Source organism: Salmo salar, chromosome 10, assembly GCF_965601325.2.
Source record: "Salmo salar chromosome 10, fSalSal1, whole genome shotgun sequence".
Taxonomy (NCBI): Eukaryota; Metazoa; Chordata; class Actinopteri; order Salmoniformes; family Salmonidae; genus Salmo; species Salmo salar.
Window position 1 is genome coordinate 13,379,728 of NC_138300.1, and position 17,609 is coordinate 13,397,336.

At 41.6% G+C, this 17,609-nt stretch overlaps 1 protein-coding gene across 3 annotated transcripts in view; it reads right to left on the reverse strand.

Annotated features, from left to right (window-relative positions):
• Positions 1 to 17,609, reverse strand: part of LOC145850255 (guanylate kinase-like) — a 21,807-nt gene continuing 4,198 nt past the window's right edge. Inside the window, exons 1-6 of one of the 3 annotated variants that reach the window (XM_082956723.1) lie at positions 9,666 to 16,798; positions 8,501 to 8,597; positions 8,210 to 8,348; positions 7,774 to 7,858; positions 7,540 to 7,625; positions 6,648 to 7,402 (exon numbers count right to left, since the gene is read on the reverse strand). In XM_082956723.1, coding sequence (XP_082812849.1) covers positions 7,337 to 7,402; positions 7,540 to 7,625; positions 7,774 to 7,858; positions 8,210 to 8,348; positions 8,501 to 8,597; positions 9,666 to 9,726 — 534 coding nt within the window. In that variant the 5' untranslated portion in view covers positions 9,727 to 16,798 and the 3' untranslated portion in view covers positions 6,648 to 7,336. Of the gene's footprint in view, positions 1,419 to 6,647; positions 7,403 to 7,539; positions 7,626 to 7,773; positions 7,859 to 8,209; positions 8,349 to 8,500; positions 8,598 to 9,665; positions 16,799 to 17,609 lie in introns of those variants that run through there. The other 2 variants (XM_082956722.1, XM_014215891.3) reach the window with 2 other exon arrangements.

Here is a 17,609-nt window from a genome sequence, read left to right on the forward strand (position 1 = left end):
AACATAATGATGGTCATTATGGCAAACAGCCTTTTTTGTTTCATCAGACCAGAGGACATTTCTCCAAAAAGTATGATCTTTGTCCCCATGTGCAGTTGCAAACCATAGTCTGGTTTGTTTTATGGCGGTTTTGGAGCAGTGGCTTCTTCCTTGCTGAGCGGCCTTTCAGGTTATGTCGATATAGGACTCGTTTTTCTGTGGATATATATACTTTTGTACCTGTTTCCTCCAGCATCTTCACAATGTCCTTTGCTGTTGTTCTGGGATTGATTTGCACTTTTCGCACCAAAGTACGTTCATCTCTAGGAGACAGAACACGTCTCCTTCCTGAGCGGTATGATGGCTGTGTGGACCCATGGTGTTTATACTTGCGTACTATTGTTTGTACAGATGAGCGTGGTACCTTCAGGCATTTGGAAATTGCTCCCAAGGATGAACCAGACTTGTGGAGGTCTACAATTGTTTTCTGAGGTCTTGGCTGATTTCTTTTGATTTCCCCATGGTGTCAAGCAAATAGACACTGAGTTTGACAGTAGGCCTTGAAATACATCCACAGGTACACCTCCAATTGACTTAAATGATGTCAATTAGCCTATCAGAAGCTTCTAAAGCCATGCCATTATTTTCTGGAATTTTCCACGCTGTTTAAAGGCACAGTCAACTTAGTGTATGTAAACTTCTGACCCACTGGAATTGTGATACACTGAGTTATAAGTGAAATAATCTGCCGGTAAACAATTGTTGGAAGAATTACTTGTCTAGCACCAAGTAGTTGTCCTAACCGACTTGCCAAAACTATAGTTTGTTAACAAGAAATTTGTGGAGTGGTTGAAAAACAAGTTTTAATGACTCAAACCTAAGTGTATGTAAACTTCCGACTTCAACTGGTCCTATCAAATGCTCCATTCCCTTACCCATTTCTCATGATCTATTGACTCTAAGAATGTAAGACAATCTTCTTGAGTCCTAGGCAGGTGTAAACAAAATTGTTTTCCAATCGTTTCATTCTGAACAGAACCGTTATTATAAAAATTTCAGAAGTGTAAAATAACGTTATTAACCGGTTTTCAGTTTTTTTAAATAGTTTCCTTGCTTTTAAAATAACGGTTCTGTTCTGGAACAGTATAGATCACTTTCGTTCTGATTCTGTTACTCGAACCAGTTCCAACCCCTGGTCTTAGATGCATATTGTATGTTTCTCTGCAATGCTCAGAACAGTTCTTTATGTGGCTAAATCAGCTGATGTCAGGGGAATGGATCTTATTGTGTTTCAGTGTTGATGCAGTAACATAGATGGTGTTGTTCATGCTGGAGTAAAAGTCTTCATATCTCCTGTAAAGTACCAGGCAAGAGGAAGACTGGGACACTGTTACTGTAGCTCCTTATGACTTGATGACCTCCTGAACTTTTGTTATTTCCTGTTGAGGAGAGGAGTAGAAGGCGCTCAAAAAACGTGAGTAGCGGTGCGACCCAAAAAGGATGAGCATTAGGCCATACAAATGGAATTAAATGCTTAACTGATTACCCTCTTTACTTTTCTCAAAAATAAAATAATCTGAAAACTGTAAAAATTGTACAGGAAAAATTGCAAGATTATAGCAAAAAATAATATCCTCAATCTTTCAGTAAAGAGATACACAACTTCCTCTCAGATTATGGCTGAACTATGCCACTTTTAGCCTCACCAAGAGGTTAGCCTCACCAAGACGCTTGATTTGGTCGGTAAGTGTTGGGCTAAGGTCGCTATAGTATTTTAAGAACGCACACTTGCTTTTTCCATTCGATTTTTACCTCAATTTTCAAAAAATATCATCTGTGAAACATTTATTAAAATCTGTATGGCTTTAAGAAGCAAAAGGCACAACTCTCGCACACAATTGCCAACTTGGGTAACACTGTAGCATAATTTAAGATGCCCCTCTAAATATGTAACTACACAGCAATAACTGTAGAAAAAACATTGTAGTTACATATGAAGTGTTATGTAATAACATAGTAAGAGTTTATCAGTATAGGTTATTACACAACTGGAACACAGACTCATTTACCTGTTGAAGGTAAATCCACATATGTTGTGTAATTACTCGTTCTATTTTATGTTATTACACATTTCTTTGTTCCAGTATGTAACTCATATGTTTTGTAGTTACACTTTTGGAAGTCACCTGTGTATTACCATGTTATGAACTCCAATCCAAACGGGTAACATTGCTACATGTAAACTACAAAGGGCCAGTAAAACCAAATCACCAGGTAGTCTCACGGGTCAACATGGTCTTGATTTGTGGATCTTAGTAGACTATGACCTGGTAACAACACTTGTAACAAGGCTTACCCTGCCATTAACTAAAGATTGTTTTCAGTAAAAAGTTTATTGCCTTCCAAAACATCAAACTCAAATATCAAGAAAAATAACAGTAACATCATCACTTAGGCCCCAGTTAGGAGCGTGTAAATGGAACGTTATTCCATTTTTATGCAGCTTTTCTTCTCTATGAATATTCTGGCCTTGAATTTAAGCATGAGAAATACTTGCTATTCACCCACTATTGGTTTGAGGTGGAGCTCAAATAACAACCTGGTCTCAAGGCATTTCATACTATTCTGCAGAGGTGTGGACTCGAGTCACATGACTTGGACTCGAGTCAGACTCGGGTCACAAATATGATGACTTGCAACTTAACTTTGACTTTAACACCAATGTCTCGTGACTTGACTTGGACTTGAGCCTTATGACTCGACCTGACTTGATACCCTCCCCAAGCCCAAATATTAAAAATGATGCTATTAAAAAAAAAGTGTGCAGCGCATCAACTCTTCGTTTAACAGATTAGTTTGAATCGGACAGCAGCCAATCAAATTGTGCCAGCTGAGAAAAAGTTGTGCGTGGCAGTGCAGAGGAACGGAGCCCTTGGAAAGATGATACCCCAAATTATTATTTTCAGATACAAAGACGACGCTGTATCAACAAAAAACGGATTGCAACTTGCAAAACATTCGGGAAGAAAATGACAGACGGAGGCGCAACAATTTCCAACTTTGCTCGACATTTGAAGCTGCACAAAGTCGTGGCTAATATAGCCGACAGCTGTATATTTTATTACTTTACTAGTGTTTTATGTAGGCTAACGTAACGTTAAATCAATGAGCCTCCACACAGTCAGTCAGTACGGGAACATGATCATTGCACCCAAGATTGAGCTACAACTGGCTAGGCAGTTTGTAGCCTAAATCCTGCCTGTTACTGCTGTGTGTGTGTGTGTGTAAGGTTGGCCGATTGTGTACAAGCCTACATCGCCCGATTGCGCCCCATAGCGATCCTCGATAGTCGATCACTATTGGGGGGGTGAGTCTTTCTCATGGCTACCCATGTATTTCCATGGAAATATAACGCTTATTTGGAAAGTAATAAATATATAGATATTTTTAAAAGCATTCATGAGTTGCGTAAATGTAATATACTGACTATTACTCTTGTTAAAAATATGAAATGGTATTACATTTGGTGAAGAGCACATTATGACTTGTTTAGGACTCGAAACTCAAAGTTTAGGACTTGAGACTTGACTTGATACTTGACGGTCTTGACTTGAAACTTGACTCAGACTTGCCTGTCTTGACTTGGGACTTGAGACTTACTTGTGACTTGTAAAACAATGACTTGGTCCCACCTCTGCTATTTTGTATGTAAATCCGAGACGACAATCCATTTAGTATGATATGTTACATACTGTAAGACAGATGGTTACTTAAGGCAAAAACGCGTATAACGCGAACATCTAGCAACCCAAAGGTTTCAAATTTGAATCTCATCAGCGACAACTTTAGCAACGGCTTACTATTTTTTAGCTACTTTGCAACTACTTAGCATCTTAGCTAACCCTTACCTTAAACCTTTAGCTAACCCTTTACCTGACCCTAACCCTTTAACCTAACTCCTAAACTTAGCCCTAACCTTAACCCTAACCCCTAGCCTAGCTAACGTTAGCAAGTAATTTGTAACATATCATATGAAATGGATTGATGGACATCCACAAATGAATACATACCATACGAAACATAACGTAACATGTCATACTAAATGGAGTGTCTCAGATTTACATACAGAATAATAGGAAATGCTCTGAGACCAGGTTGCAAATAAATGAAGGCGTGGCAGTGGTGTGTCTACAGATATGCCATATTCTGACCTTGACTTAATTCACTCATAATTCCACCAGCTTTACACGCGTGGAAACCAGGAATAAGGTCGAGCGAACCTGCTGGTTCCAAGATACAAATAACAGCCTTCTCCATGCACTGTAATTTATACATTGATAAGAGCTATTGATAAAAGTTAGGTAAATTAGTCATCCGTTTGGAGAAGGGGATTGTAAATACACATAGCAATTTTTTTGATGATTTTTCACTATGATGCCTGGAGATGAATGTGAAACCAGCCATATGGAAGTAAACTGAAAATCATATCAACATGGCATGTACTGCAGCCCCGTTATTCAGAATTATAATTGAGTGCCCTCATAATTGACATGAATTACATTTGGAGACCCAAGCTATGTATAGGCTTCTGTAGGGCTGAACCTGGCGGGTTGATGACTACGCTTTAGAATGTTTTGATTATATGCCCAGGCTTTTCTCCGTTTTATTTTAAAATGTGTATCATGTTAAATATTTGCCACTATCTGGAGACACAGTCAGTATTTTATTCATAGCCTACCTACTTTCATTAAAAAAATTGCCTAAATAATCTACAATATCCGAGTATTTTTAAATCTACCAGTTGGTCCCGAAACAGAGATGAATATGCATAGATGGCGTTTTTTTCCCATTGATCCCTATATTCTGAACCTGCTCTCTATATATTTGTTCTATTGAGTCTGTCAACAAAATTCAAATGAAAAGGTATACCGTATTTAAACAGATGACTTAAGATAAATGTACTGAAACGCCCACTGAATGAAAACTCCACGAGAAAATCTGTTGGCCAGTAAGTGGGAGGGTTTTCAGTGGTTGAATGAAATGTATTCAGAGCGTGCAAGGCAGCCACATCTGCAGAGCAAGTTTGGCGACTGAAAAAGGTACGTTTGTATACTGAGAAGTGCCTAGGAAAGTAATGCTGTACATTCCTAAAATCGGGATCGTGCCCTTAATGCCCACAACATTACATCTAGCTCTAATGTAGGAGTAGCAATACTTTTTGGTGACATCATTAATCAATCATACAAGCCTGAGACAGCATCGGGCTGTCACTCACATGCTCAGCATGGAATAATGCGACCAGTAACAACAACCGCTTAAAACAACCTGTGGTAGCCTAACACCATCACTATCTCACTATCACCAATAGCCTAGTGGTGACAACAGTGACACATCAAATAGGAGAGAGCAATTTTTGGAAAACACATAGACATGGCACAAAGAAAGAGAGCATTTACACACATCATGCTATTAAAAGCAACCCATTCCTTCGAAATGCACAACTATTACTTCCCATTGCAGACATGTTTTATCACGTTCAGCACACAAAGTAACTGGTGATCTAAAGTTTAAATGCAACAATGTTTTGCAGGCATTATTTTCAGAGAGATAGCTAACAGCAAGTGAGCTGATAAAAACAGTGCCACTCACCAAATGATGATCATTTGAAAACAGTAGGCCTTCAACTTAAGTTACTCAATGAGAGGGTGCAGCACTGAGCTAGTCTGCAACTTCACTGCCTGGAGAAGCTCAAACTGCTTCAATTGGTTTCAATGCGCTATTGAGTCTTCACGTAGGAATTAATGGTGTCACGTGATGATTGCTTTGTCATTCATATATAGGGGCTCCCGAGTGTCGCAGCGGTCTAAGGCACTGCAACTCAGTGCTAGTTGCGTCACTACAGACTCTGGTTCGATTCCAGGATGGATCACAACCGGCTGTGATTGGGAGTCCCATAGGGCGGCACACAATTGGCCCAGCGTCATCCGGGTTAGGGTTTGGCCAGGGTAGGCTGTCATTGTAAATAAGAATTTGTTCTTACCTGACTTTCCTAGTTAAATAAAAATGTAATTAATGAGTTAATATGAGGTCAAGTGGCTGAGGGCCTCGTCAATGGCTGATTTAGCTAGCTAGATTTGTCTCCCCAGAGACCACCAAAGAAAAATCCTGATTGGACCTTTTTTTCTCTTCAGTGTTTAACCCTTCCCTTTCCAACACAAACTGAAGAGGTGAAATCAGAATATAATTTAAATGATAGAAAAAATATTAAATTAAAAATGTAAATAAAAAAATAATACATCATTTTACCTTAGACCTTTTCTGAAGGCTTTTTCTCACGGATCCCCACTGATCAAATGTTATGGTTAGAAGAATGTTGTTACAAAGGTTGCACATGTATTTACAATGTGCTTACCCAAGAGCAAGCAACTTAAGGTAGAGTGAAGTAACCATTTTAATTACTATATAGTTACAAAGTCTCTTTATTATAGATCTATTAAAGTATTTTGCCTTGTGATCTCATGTGGCAAGCCAAAAATTCCATCCATGCAAAACCTGCTGAATCAAAGATCCTGTATAGATTGTATTTTCAACCAGCAGCTATCAGGACATAACACTGATCACATTTTTCATTCGCTGTGCAAAATGATACAAAACACAGGAAAAAAACAGAAGTTTGACTGCACTGGGCCTTTAATGGATTTAATAAAGATTCATATTCAAAATCAATCTCATTTAATACAACGCTGTAGAAGAGTACCTAAACCTGTAGCTACATTACATAGTCAAAAACAAACATTGTAAACAATGTACAAATCCGTGTCTTCAATTGATTGTGTATCTAAAAAGTTCCTTTATGATTATTTTGAATTGGTTTTACGCCATGAACGCTAAAAAGTTATCATTAGGAGATAGTGGCCAGGTAAACAAAATCAAAGCATGTCTTACCTTTTTCAAAAACGCTAACTACATATTAAGTTGCTTGCTCTTGGATAAATACATTGTAAATGCATGTATATCCTTTATAACAACATTGCAATTACAATGTTGGTTGTTAAATGTTGTTACGTAGTACAAACAAACTAAAAGGGTTATGCCTATTGTCTCCTCATTTACCCATTTGGGTTGGAGTTCTTGACATGGTAATACACAGGTGACTTCCAAAAGTATAATTAGAAAACATATTAGTTGCATACTGGATCAAGGACATGTGTATTAAAATAATAACATAAAATGGATTATGAGTCACAACACATGTGGAATTACCTTCAGCAAGTGGATTTGTGTGGAATTACCTTCAGCGAGTGCATTTGTAATTACAAAGTCCCTGTACCAATTGTGTAATTACCAATAAACGCTATTAAAATGAAATTAAATAGCAGGTTTGGCCTTGAAAGGCCTTCATCAGAATCACATCCGACATTTCCTGTTGAGACAGATATGAGAATATAAAGTATATTTACAGAACCTCAGTACATATATGATTCTTGTCCAACATGGACATCTAGTCATCAACAACTCCTCCATCTACCCATGAGACAATCCTCCTCTTTTCAGACTCACCTCCTTCAGAACACTTTGCAACTTCTCATAGGCCTCATCCAAGTCATTGTTGACAATAACAATGTCAAACAATCCAGGCTCGTTGCCTAAAATAGGAGAGTGAAGAAACAATTATGAAAACACTAGTCAAATCATTGTCAAAGGCATGTAATGGACTATCCTTAGTTCAATTCCTATCCCTCAAGCATGTGTAGTCTTAAAACCAGTTAACACGGGATAGTATGTGGGACCTACACTCCTCCATGTCAGTCCGGGCTTCTTCCAGGCGGCTCTGTATTTTCTCCTCTGTCTCCGTCGCTCTACCCCTCAGACGTTCTTCCTGTCCATATCAATGGTCCCCAAAACAATGACAGTTTATACAGTAGCAGAGAGGTAGGCAACTAGATTCAGCCGCAGGCTGATTCTTTTCTGAGCGAATGGTCAGTGGGCAAGAACACAATTATAATAATTTGTACACTACAAACGGACCACAAATAAGCTCAAATGTATTATGTATTTCACAATAACTTCATTTCATAATCATATATTTATCAATTTATACATGGGAAAACTTATTTTTTTACTTTACTTTGGGGGGCCAGATAAAAATCACTTAGGGGCCAAATTTGTCACCTGTTGCAGACCCCTGCAGTGGAAGAACCCTGTGGAATGTATGGTTGTGGACACTTACCAGGACCTCAATAGAGGGGGGCTGGATAGAGATGTAGATTGGGTCCAGGTTAGTCTCCTTGATGTGCCTCACTCCTGCGATATCCACATCCAAGATACAAATGAGGCCCTTGGCCCTCACGTCCTGTACAGCACTCTTACTGTGGAGAAAACAAATAAAATAGCTATGTTTATTCATTGCATCCACGATTCCACAAAACAAACTAGAAATTATATATCTTTCCACAACTATTACTGATTCATACTGTAAGACATTTCGGTGCCAACAGAAAGTTACGAAAATATACTCTACCTTGTTCCGTACAAGTTGCCCGAAAACTCATCAGTCTCAATGAATTCCCCCTTGTCAATATCCTCCTGCATAGCCTCCCTGTTTGTGAAGTGGTAATCTTGAAACGGACAGGAGAGAAGAAGAAGAAGACGAGGTTAGTCATCAGTCAGGCTGGATGGAGTTCTCTCAAAACAACAATGGGTAAGTTCACAGGGTACAATACATTTATATTGATTAGTATTCAGGCGCTAGAAAATGTTTTATAGAATGAATGCAAGGACAAGTATGGGTAGACGGAAATCAGCATTCACATCACTACAGATTAATGTGTCCCTACCATTGCGATTATCTTATTCCTCCACAACATCACAGTGGATCTAATACAGTGGGGAGAACTCTGTAGGTAACACAGGACAACCTTGTCACGATCACATTTACAGGGACAACAACACTCATATTGAACCTAGAGCCACTGACGTCAACACATACTCATTAGCATTACAACATTACAGGTTGGTTCAGACTCAGAATGAATCCCAGCACATTACAATGTGTCCAGGTAAAAGGTAGATGGATAGATTATTTAAATGATTAATGAAAAATAGACAATGAATGTATAGGGGGTAGTAAACTATCACAGACTGAATCCAACAAAGCTCACTGTCATGGTGGTGCAGTTTCTGTGTAATTTTTCGTAGGAAAACAAAAGGTATATTGATCAAAGAAATAGAATAGTCTCAAGGATATTTGCCTTTACAACAGGACCAGACCTTACTAGCAGCTATGATCCATACTATAAGTTAATATTATTGAACTGGAGCTACATTAAACAAACGGCTGTACTATGAAGCCTATCAATTTCAACAAATTGTTGTGATGCTAATGAGGGGTAAATAACAGACAATTTATAGGTGTGAAGACTTCTCTTTGGGTCTGGAGAGGGGATCCACTACTGAGGAATTACAGGGGGCTAATTTCAAATGCTTTTTACTCCAAAGTGCAAACTGGCATTTGTATTCCTTTGAATAATAAATTGAGTTCTTTCCAGGACTATTAAGCCCTTGGTGTTTGGTCACTCTGTACTTGAAATATGAAAGTAACCCCCATCACTCTCTCTTAGTAATGTTTTTATGAATCACATTTAGGTGTGGTTAGATAGAAGCCTAACTTAGGAGGATAGCTACACCTGCAGATGAAACAGAGGATAGGACGTCTGCTACGGGCAGTAACGTAGCCCCCAGAAGCATAGGCAGACCGAACAGGCCTATGGAGAAAACAAAAAAGGCATAAACAAAGATGTATATCCCTGTATCTTACAGGGGGATACTTGGGAGAGCCATTGGTGCAGTTTGCTTGGGAGTAAGAAGCATTGGAGCTTCAGTTTCAGTGGGTATGGAGTAGGGTGGGAGAAGAGGTGGTGTGTAGGCACATAAAGGGCAAAAGGGTATTGAAAGAGTGGAAGTCCATTTTTTATTTATTTTTTATTTAACCTTTATTTAACTTGGCAAGTCAGTTAAGAACAAATTCTTATTTTACCATGACGGCCTACCCCGGACAAACCCTCCCTGTCAATGGTGTGCGTACTGGGAGCAGAGTCAGGTGCAGGAGAGCAGAGAGTTGTGAACAGGCGCACACTTTATTGAGGCAGGAGAAACCAACAGACGGACGCCACTGCGTAGAAACCTCCAGCCAATTGGCAAAAGTGCAAAACGCGCAAAGGCACAATAATTATGTTCAAACAAATAAACATACCTCGTGACAAAACACGAAATAAACGAACACCAGTCTAGCGTGTCAAAATTGACACGTAACACAAAACAATTTCATACAAGGACATGAGGGGGAACAGAGGAATAAATACATGTAGTGTGATTGGGGAATGAAAACCAGGTGTGCAGGGAACAAGACAAAACAAATGGATAAATGAAAAATGGAGCAGCGATGGCTAGAAAGCCGGTGACACCGACCGCCGAACGAACAAGGAGAGGAGCCTACTTCGGTGGAAGTCGTGACACTCCCCTAACCCGGACGGCGCTGGGCCAATTGTGCGCCGCCCTATGGGACTCCCGATCACGGCCGGTACTGAAAAACCTGGAAGTAGTAGGTTTAAGATTTTTTATATATATATACACAGTACCAGTCAAAAGTTTGGACACACCTACTCATTCAAGGGTTTTTCTTTATTTTTATTATTTTATACATTATAGAATAATAGTGAAGACATCAAAACTATGAAATAACACGGAATCATATAGTAAGAAAAAAAGTGTTCAAAAGATAGCCACCCTTTGCCTTGATGACAGCTTTGCACACTCCTGGCATTCTTGCAACCAACTTCATGAGATAGTCACCTGCAGTGACAGATTTAGGTATAGACGACATGGGCAGCTGCCCAGGGCGGCATCTTGTACGGGTGTGGCACAGGGCACCCGCACAAAACAAAAATCGTAATGATGACATTTGTGCGATAAGGTGGTATACAGAAGATAGCCCTATTTGGTAAAAGCCAAGTCCATATTACAGCTCAAATAAGCAAAGAGAAACGACAGTCAATGCTGAAAATGTCAAGAACTTTGAAAATTTCTTCAAGTGCAGTCGAAAAAAACCATCAAGCGCTACGGTGAAACTGGCTCTCATGAGGACCGCCACAGGAAAGGAAGACTCAGAGTTTCCTCTGCTGCAGAGGATAAGTTCATTAGAGTTACCAGCCTCAGAAATTGCAGACCAAATAAATGCTTCAGAGTTCAAGTGACAGACACATCTCAACTGTTCAGAGGAGACTGCGTGAATCAGGCCTACATGATCAAAGGGCTACCCAGACCCCTCTTTTACGCTGCTGCTACTCTGTTTGTTATCTATGCATAGTCACTATAACTCTACCTACATGTACATATTACCTCAATTACCTTGACTAACCGGTGGCCCCACACGCAGACACCAACGTCTTGCTGCCAGACAAGCTAAACACGTTCTTTTCCCGCTTTGAGGATAACACAGCATCACCGACAAGGCCAGCTACCGAGAACTGTGGGCTCTCTTTCTCTGTGGCCGACATAAGTAAGACATTTAAACGTGTTAACCCTCGCAAGGCTGCAGGCCCAGACGGCATCCCTAGCTGCCTCCTCAGAGCATGCGCAGACCAGCTGGCTGGTGTGTTTACGGACATATTCAGTCTCTCCTTATCCCAGTCTGCTGTCCCCACATGCTTCAAGATGGCCACCATTGTTCCTGTACCCAAGAATGCAAAGGTAACTGAAGTAAATGACTATCGCCACGCAGCACTCACTTCTGTAATCATGAAGTGCTTTGAGAGACTAGTCAAGGATCAGATCACCTCCACCTTACCGGTCCCCCTAGACCCACTTCAATTTGTTTTACGCCCTAATTGGTTCACAGATGATACAATTGCCATCACACTGCACACTGCCCTATCCCATCTGGACAAGAGGAATACCTATGTAAGAATGCTGTTCAATTACTATAGCTCAGCATTCAACCCCATAAAACCCTCCAAGCTCATCATTAAGCTTGAGGCCCTGGGTCTCAACCCCACCCTGTGCAATTGGGTCCTGGACTTCCTGACGGGCCATCCCCAGGTGATGAAGGGAGGAAACAACATCTCCACTTAGCTGATCCTCAACACTGGGGGCCTACAAGGCTGCGTGCTCAGCCCCCTCCTGTACTCCCTGTTCACCCATGACTGCGTGGCCAAGCACGTCTCAGGAAAACAACCTCTCACTCAACATCAACAAAACAAAGGAGATGATCGTAGACTTCAGGAAACGGCAGAGGGAGCACCCCCCATATCCACATCGACAGGACAGCAGTGGAGAAGGTGGAAAGTTAAGTTCCTCTGCGTACACATCACTAACAAACTGAAATGGTCCACCCACACAGACAGTGTGGTGAAGAATGGGCAGCAGCGTCTCTTCAACCTCAGGAGGCTGAAAAAAATCTGGCTTGTCACCTAAAACCCTCAAACTTTTACAGATGTACAATTGAGACCATCCTGTCTGGCGGTATCACCGCCTGGTACGGCAACTGTACCACCCACAACCGCAGGCCTCTCCAGAGGATGTTGTGGTCTGCAAAACGCATCACTAGGGCACACTACCTGCCCTCCTGGACACCTACACACCCAATGTCACAGGAAGGCCAAAAATATAATCAAGGACAACAACCACCCAAGCCACTGCCTGCACCACGCTACTATCCAGAAGGCGAGGTCAGTACAGGTGCATCAAACCTGGGACTAAGAGACTGAAAAACAGCTTCTATCTCAAGGCTATCAGACAGAGAGGTTGCTGCCTACATACAGACTTGAAATCATTGGCCACTTCAAAAAAATGGAACACAAGACACTTAGGTAATGCCACTTTAATAATGTTTACATATCTTGCATTACTCATCTCATATGTATATACTGTATTCTATACTATCTATTGCATCTTAGCCTATGTGCTCTGACATTGCTCATCCACATATTTATATATTCGTATTCCTTTATTTAGATTTGTGTGTATTAGGTATTTGTTGTGGAATTGTTAGATATTGCTGCACTGTCGGAAATAGAAACACAAGCATTTCGCTACACTCGCAATAACATCTGCTAACCATGTGTATGTGACCAATAAAATTTGATTTGATGTGATTAGATTTGTTTTTCAAAAAGGACAATAACCCAACACACCTCCAGGCTGTGTAAGGGCTATTTGACCAAGAAGGAGAGTGATAATCAAATCAATTCAAATGTTTTGTCAAATGCGCCGAATACAACAGGTGTAGACCTTACAGTGAAATGCCTACATACAAGCCCTTAACCAACAATGCTTTAAGAAGTTAAAGAAAACAGTTAAGAAAAAGTGAAACAAATATCAGTAAAAAAGAATTAAACAGCAGCAGTAAAATAACAATAGCGAGGCTTTATACGGGGGTACCGGTACAGAGGGGCACTGGTTAGTCGAGGTAATTGAGGTAATACGTACATGTAGGTAGAGTTAAAGTGACTATGCATAGATAACAAACAGAGTAGCAGCAGTGTAAAAGAAGGGTCTGGGTAGCCCTTTGATTAGCTGTTCAGGGGTCTTATGGCTTGGGGTAAGAAGCTGTTAAAAAGCTCTTTGGACCTAGACTTGGCGCTCCGGTACCGTTTGCCGTGCGGTAGCAGAGAGAACAGTCCATGACTAGGGGGGCTGGAGTCTTTGACAATATTTTGGGTCTTCCTCTGACACTGCCTGGTATAGTCGCTCTGGATAAGAGTGTCTGCTAAATGACGTAAATGTAAATGTAGAGGTCCTGGATGGTAGGAAGCTTGGCCCCAGTTATGTACTGGGCTGTACGCACTACTCTCTGTAGTGCCTTGTGGTCAGAGGCTAAGCAGTTGCCATACCAGGCATTGATGCAACCAGTCAGGAAGCTCTCGATGGTGCAGCTGTAAAACCTTTTGAGGATTTGAGGACCCATTGCAAATCTTTTCAGTCTCCTGAGGGGAATAGACTTTGTCGTGCCCTCTTCTGTCTTAGTGTGTTTGGACCATGATAGTTTGTTGGTGATGTGGTCACCAACGAACTTGAAGCTCTCAACCTGCTCCACTGCAGCCCCGTTGATGAGAAAGGGGGAGTGCTCTGTCCTCCTTTTCTTGTAGTCCACAATCATCTCCTTTGTCTTGATCACGTACGTTGAGGGAGAGGTTGCTGTCCTGTAACCACACGGCCAGGTCACTGACCTCCTCACTATAGGCTGTCTCATCGTTGTTGGTGATCAGGCCTACCAGAGTTGTCATAAGCAAACTTGATGATGGTGTTGGAGTCGTGCCTGGCCATGCAGTCATGAGGGAACAGGGAGTACAGGAGGGGACTGAGCACGCACCCCTGAGGGGCCCCCGTGTTGAGGATCAGCATGGTGGATGTGTTGTTACCTACCCTTACCACCTGGGGGCAGCCCATCAGGAAGTCCACGATCCAGTGGCAGAGGGAGGTGTTTAGTCACAGGGACCTTAGCTTAGTGATGAGCTTTGAGGGCGCTATGGTGTTGAACGCTGAGTTGTAGTCAATGAATAGCATTCTCACAAAGGTGTTTATTTTGTCCAGGTGGGAAAGGGCAGTGTTGAGTGCAATAGAGATTGCATCATCTGTGGATCTGTTGTGGCAGTATGCAAATTGGAGTGGGTCTAGGGTTTCTGAGATAATGGTGTTGATGTGAGCCATGACCAGCCTTTATAAGCACTTCAAGGCTACAGATGTGAGTGCTACGGTTCGGTAGTCATTTAGGCAGGTTACCTTAGTGTTCTTGGGAACAGGGACTATGGTGGTCTGTTTGAAACATGTTGGTATTACAGACTCCGTCAGGGACAGGTTGAATATGTCAGTGAAGACACTTTCCAGTTTGTCAGCGCATGCTCAGAGTACACGTCCTGGTAATCCATCTGGCCCTGCGGCCTTGTGAATGTTGACCTGTTTAAAGGTCTTACTCACATTGCTACAGAGAGCGTGATCACACAGTCGTCCGGAACAGCTGATGCTCTTATGCATGCTTCAGTGTTACTTGCCTCGAAACGAGCATAGAAGTGATTTAGCTTGTCTGGTAGGCTCTTGTCACTGGGCAGCTCGCGGCTTTGCTTCCCTTTGTAGTCTGTAATAGTTTGCAAGCCCTGCCACATCCAACGAGCGTCGGAGCCTGTGTAGTACGATTCATTCTTTGTCCTGTATTGACACTTTGCCTGTTGGATGGTTCATCGGAAGGCATAGCGGGATTTCTTATAAGCTTCCGGGTTAGAGTCCCTCTCCTTAAAAGCGGCATCTCTACCCTTTAACTCAGTGCGGATGTTGCCTGTAATCCATGGCTTCTGGTTGGGGTATGTTCATACGGTCACTGTGGGGATGACGTCATCGAAGCACTTATTGATGAAGCCAGTGACTGATGTGGTGTACTCCTTAATGCCATCGGAAGAATCCCGGAACATATTCCAGTCTGTGCTAGCAATACAGTCCTGTAGCTTAGCATCTGCTTCATCTGACCACTTTCTATTGAGCGAGTCACTGGTGCTTTCTGCTTTAGTTTTTGCTTGTAAGCAGGAATCAGGAGGATAGAATTATGGTCAGATTTGCCAAATGGATGGTGAGGGAGAGCTTTGTACACATCTCTGTGTGTGGAGTAAAGGTGGTCTAGAGTTGTTTTCCCTCTGGTTGCACATTTAACACGCTGGTAGAAATTAGGTCAAACAGATTTGAATTTCCCTGCATTAAAGTCCCCGGCCACTAGTAGTGCCGCCTCTGGATGAGCATTTTCCTGTTTGCTTATGGCCGTATACAGCTCAGCCACGACGAAACATACGTTTAACAGTTTTCAATGTCCCTTTGGTAGGATATACATGATCGTAGATCGTCTATTTTATTATCGATTGATTGTATATTGGCTAATAGGACCGATGGTAAAAGGTAGATTACCCTCTCGGAGACGGATCCTTACAAGGCACCCGGACCTTCGTCCTCGATACCTCTGTTTCTTTCTCCTGCGAATGACGGGGATGAGGGCCTTGTCAGGCGTCTGAAGTAAATCCTTCCCATCTGACTCATTGAATAAAAACTATTCCTCCAGTATGGGGTGAGTAATGTCCTGATATCTTGAAGATCTTTTCGGTCATAAGACACGGTGCAGAAACATTACATACAAAATAAGTTACAAATAATGCAAAAAAAATGCAAAATAGCACAATTGGTTACGGGAGCGTAAAACGGCAGCCATCTCCTTTGGCGCCATTCTTCTGACTCAGATGACCTGGCCTCCACAAACACCCGACCACAACCCAATTGAAATGGTTTTGGGATGAGTTGGACCGCAGTGTGAAGGAAAAGCAGCCAAATAAGTGCTCAGCATATGTGGGAACTCCTTCAAGTCTGTTGGAAAAGCATTCCTCATGAAGCTGGTTGAGAGAATTCCAAGAGTGTGCAAGGCTGTCATCAAGGCAAAGGGTGGCTACTTTGAAGAATCTAAAATATATTTTGATTTATTTAACACATTTTTGGTCACCATATGTGTTAATTCATAGTTTTGATGTCTTCACTATTGTTCTACAATGTATAAAATAGTAAAAATAAAGAAAACCCTTGAATGAGTAGGTGTGTCCAAACTTTTGACTGGTACTGTATATGTTTTACAGATTATGAGCAATTTGATATGATAATTGTTTACAATTAGGCTAAATGTCTTATAAATGTCCTATGAATATAAAAGTATAAAAAATGACTCAAAGCCATAAGAGTCTAGTAATATATCTCTGATATAAACTCAGCAAAAAAAGAAAAGTCCCTTTTTTAGGACCCTGTCTTTCAAAGATAATTCATTAAAATCTAAATAACTTCACAGATGGTCATTTTAAAAGGTTTAAAATACTGTTTCCCATGCTTGTTCAATGAACCATAAACAATTAATGAACATGCACCTGTGGAACGGTCGTTAAGACACTAACAGCTTACAGACGATAGGCAATTAAGGTCACAGTTATGAAAACTTAGGCCTCTTTAGTGTCCTAAGTTTTCATTTCTACTGACTCTGAAAAACACCAAAAGAAAGATGCCCAGGGTCCCTGCTCATCTGTGTGAACGCCTTAGGCATGCTGCACGGAGGCATGAGGACTGCAGATGTGGCCAGAGCAATAAATTGTAATGTCCGTACTGTGAGACTCCTAAGACAGCGCTACAGGGAGACAGGACGGACAGCTGATTGTCCTCGCAGTGGCAGACCACGTGTAACAACACCTGCACAGGATCGGTACATCCAAACATCACATCAGCGGGACAGGTACAGGATGGAAACAACAGCTGCCTGAGTTACACCAGGAACGCACAATCCCTACATCAGTGCTCAGACTGTCCACAATAGGCTGAGAGAAGCTGGACTGAGGGCTTGTAGGCCTGCTGTAAGGTACACCGAGGCCTGTACTCTGGAGCGGGATCGATTTGGAGGTGGAGGGTCCATCATGGTCTGGGGCGGTGTGTCACAGCATCATCGGACTGAGCTTGTTGTCATTGCAGGCAATCTCAACGCTGTGCGTTACAGGGAAGACTTCCTCCTCCCTCATATGGTACCCTTCCTGCAGGCTCATCCTGACATGACCCTCCAGCATGACAAT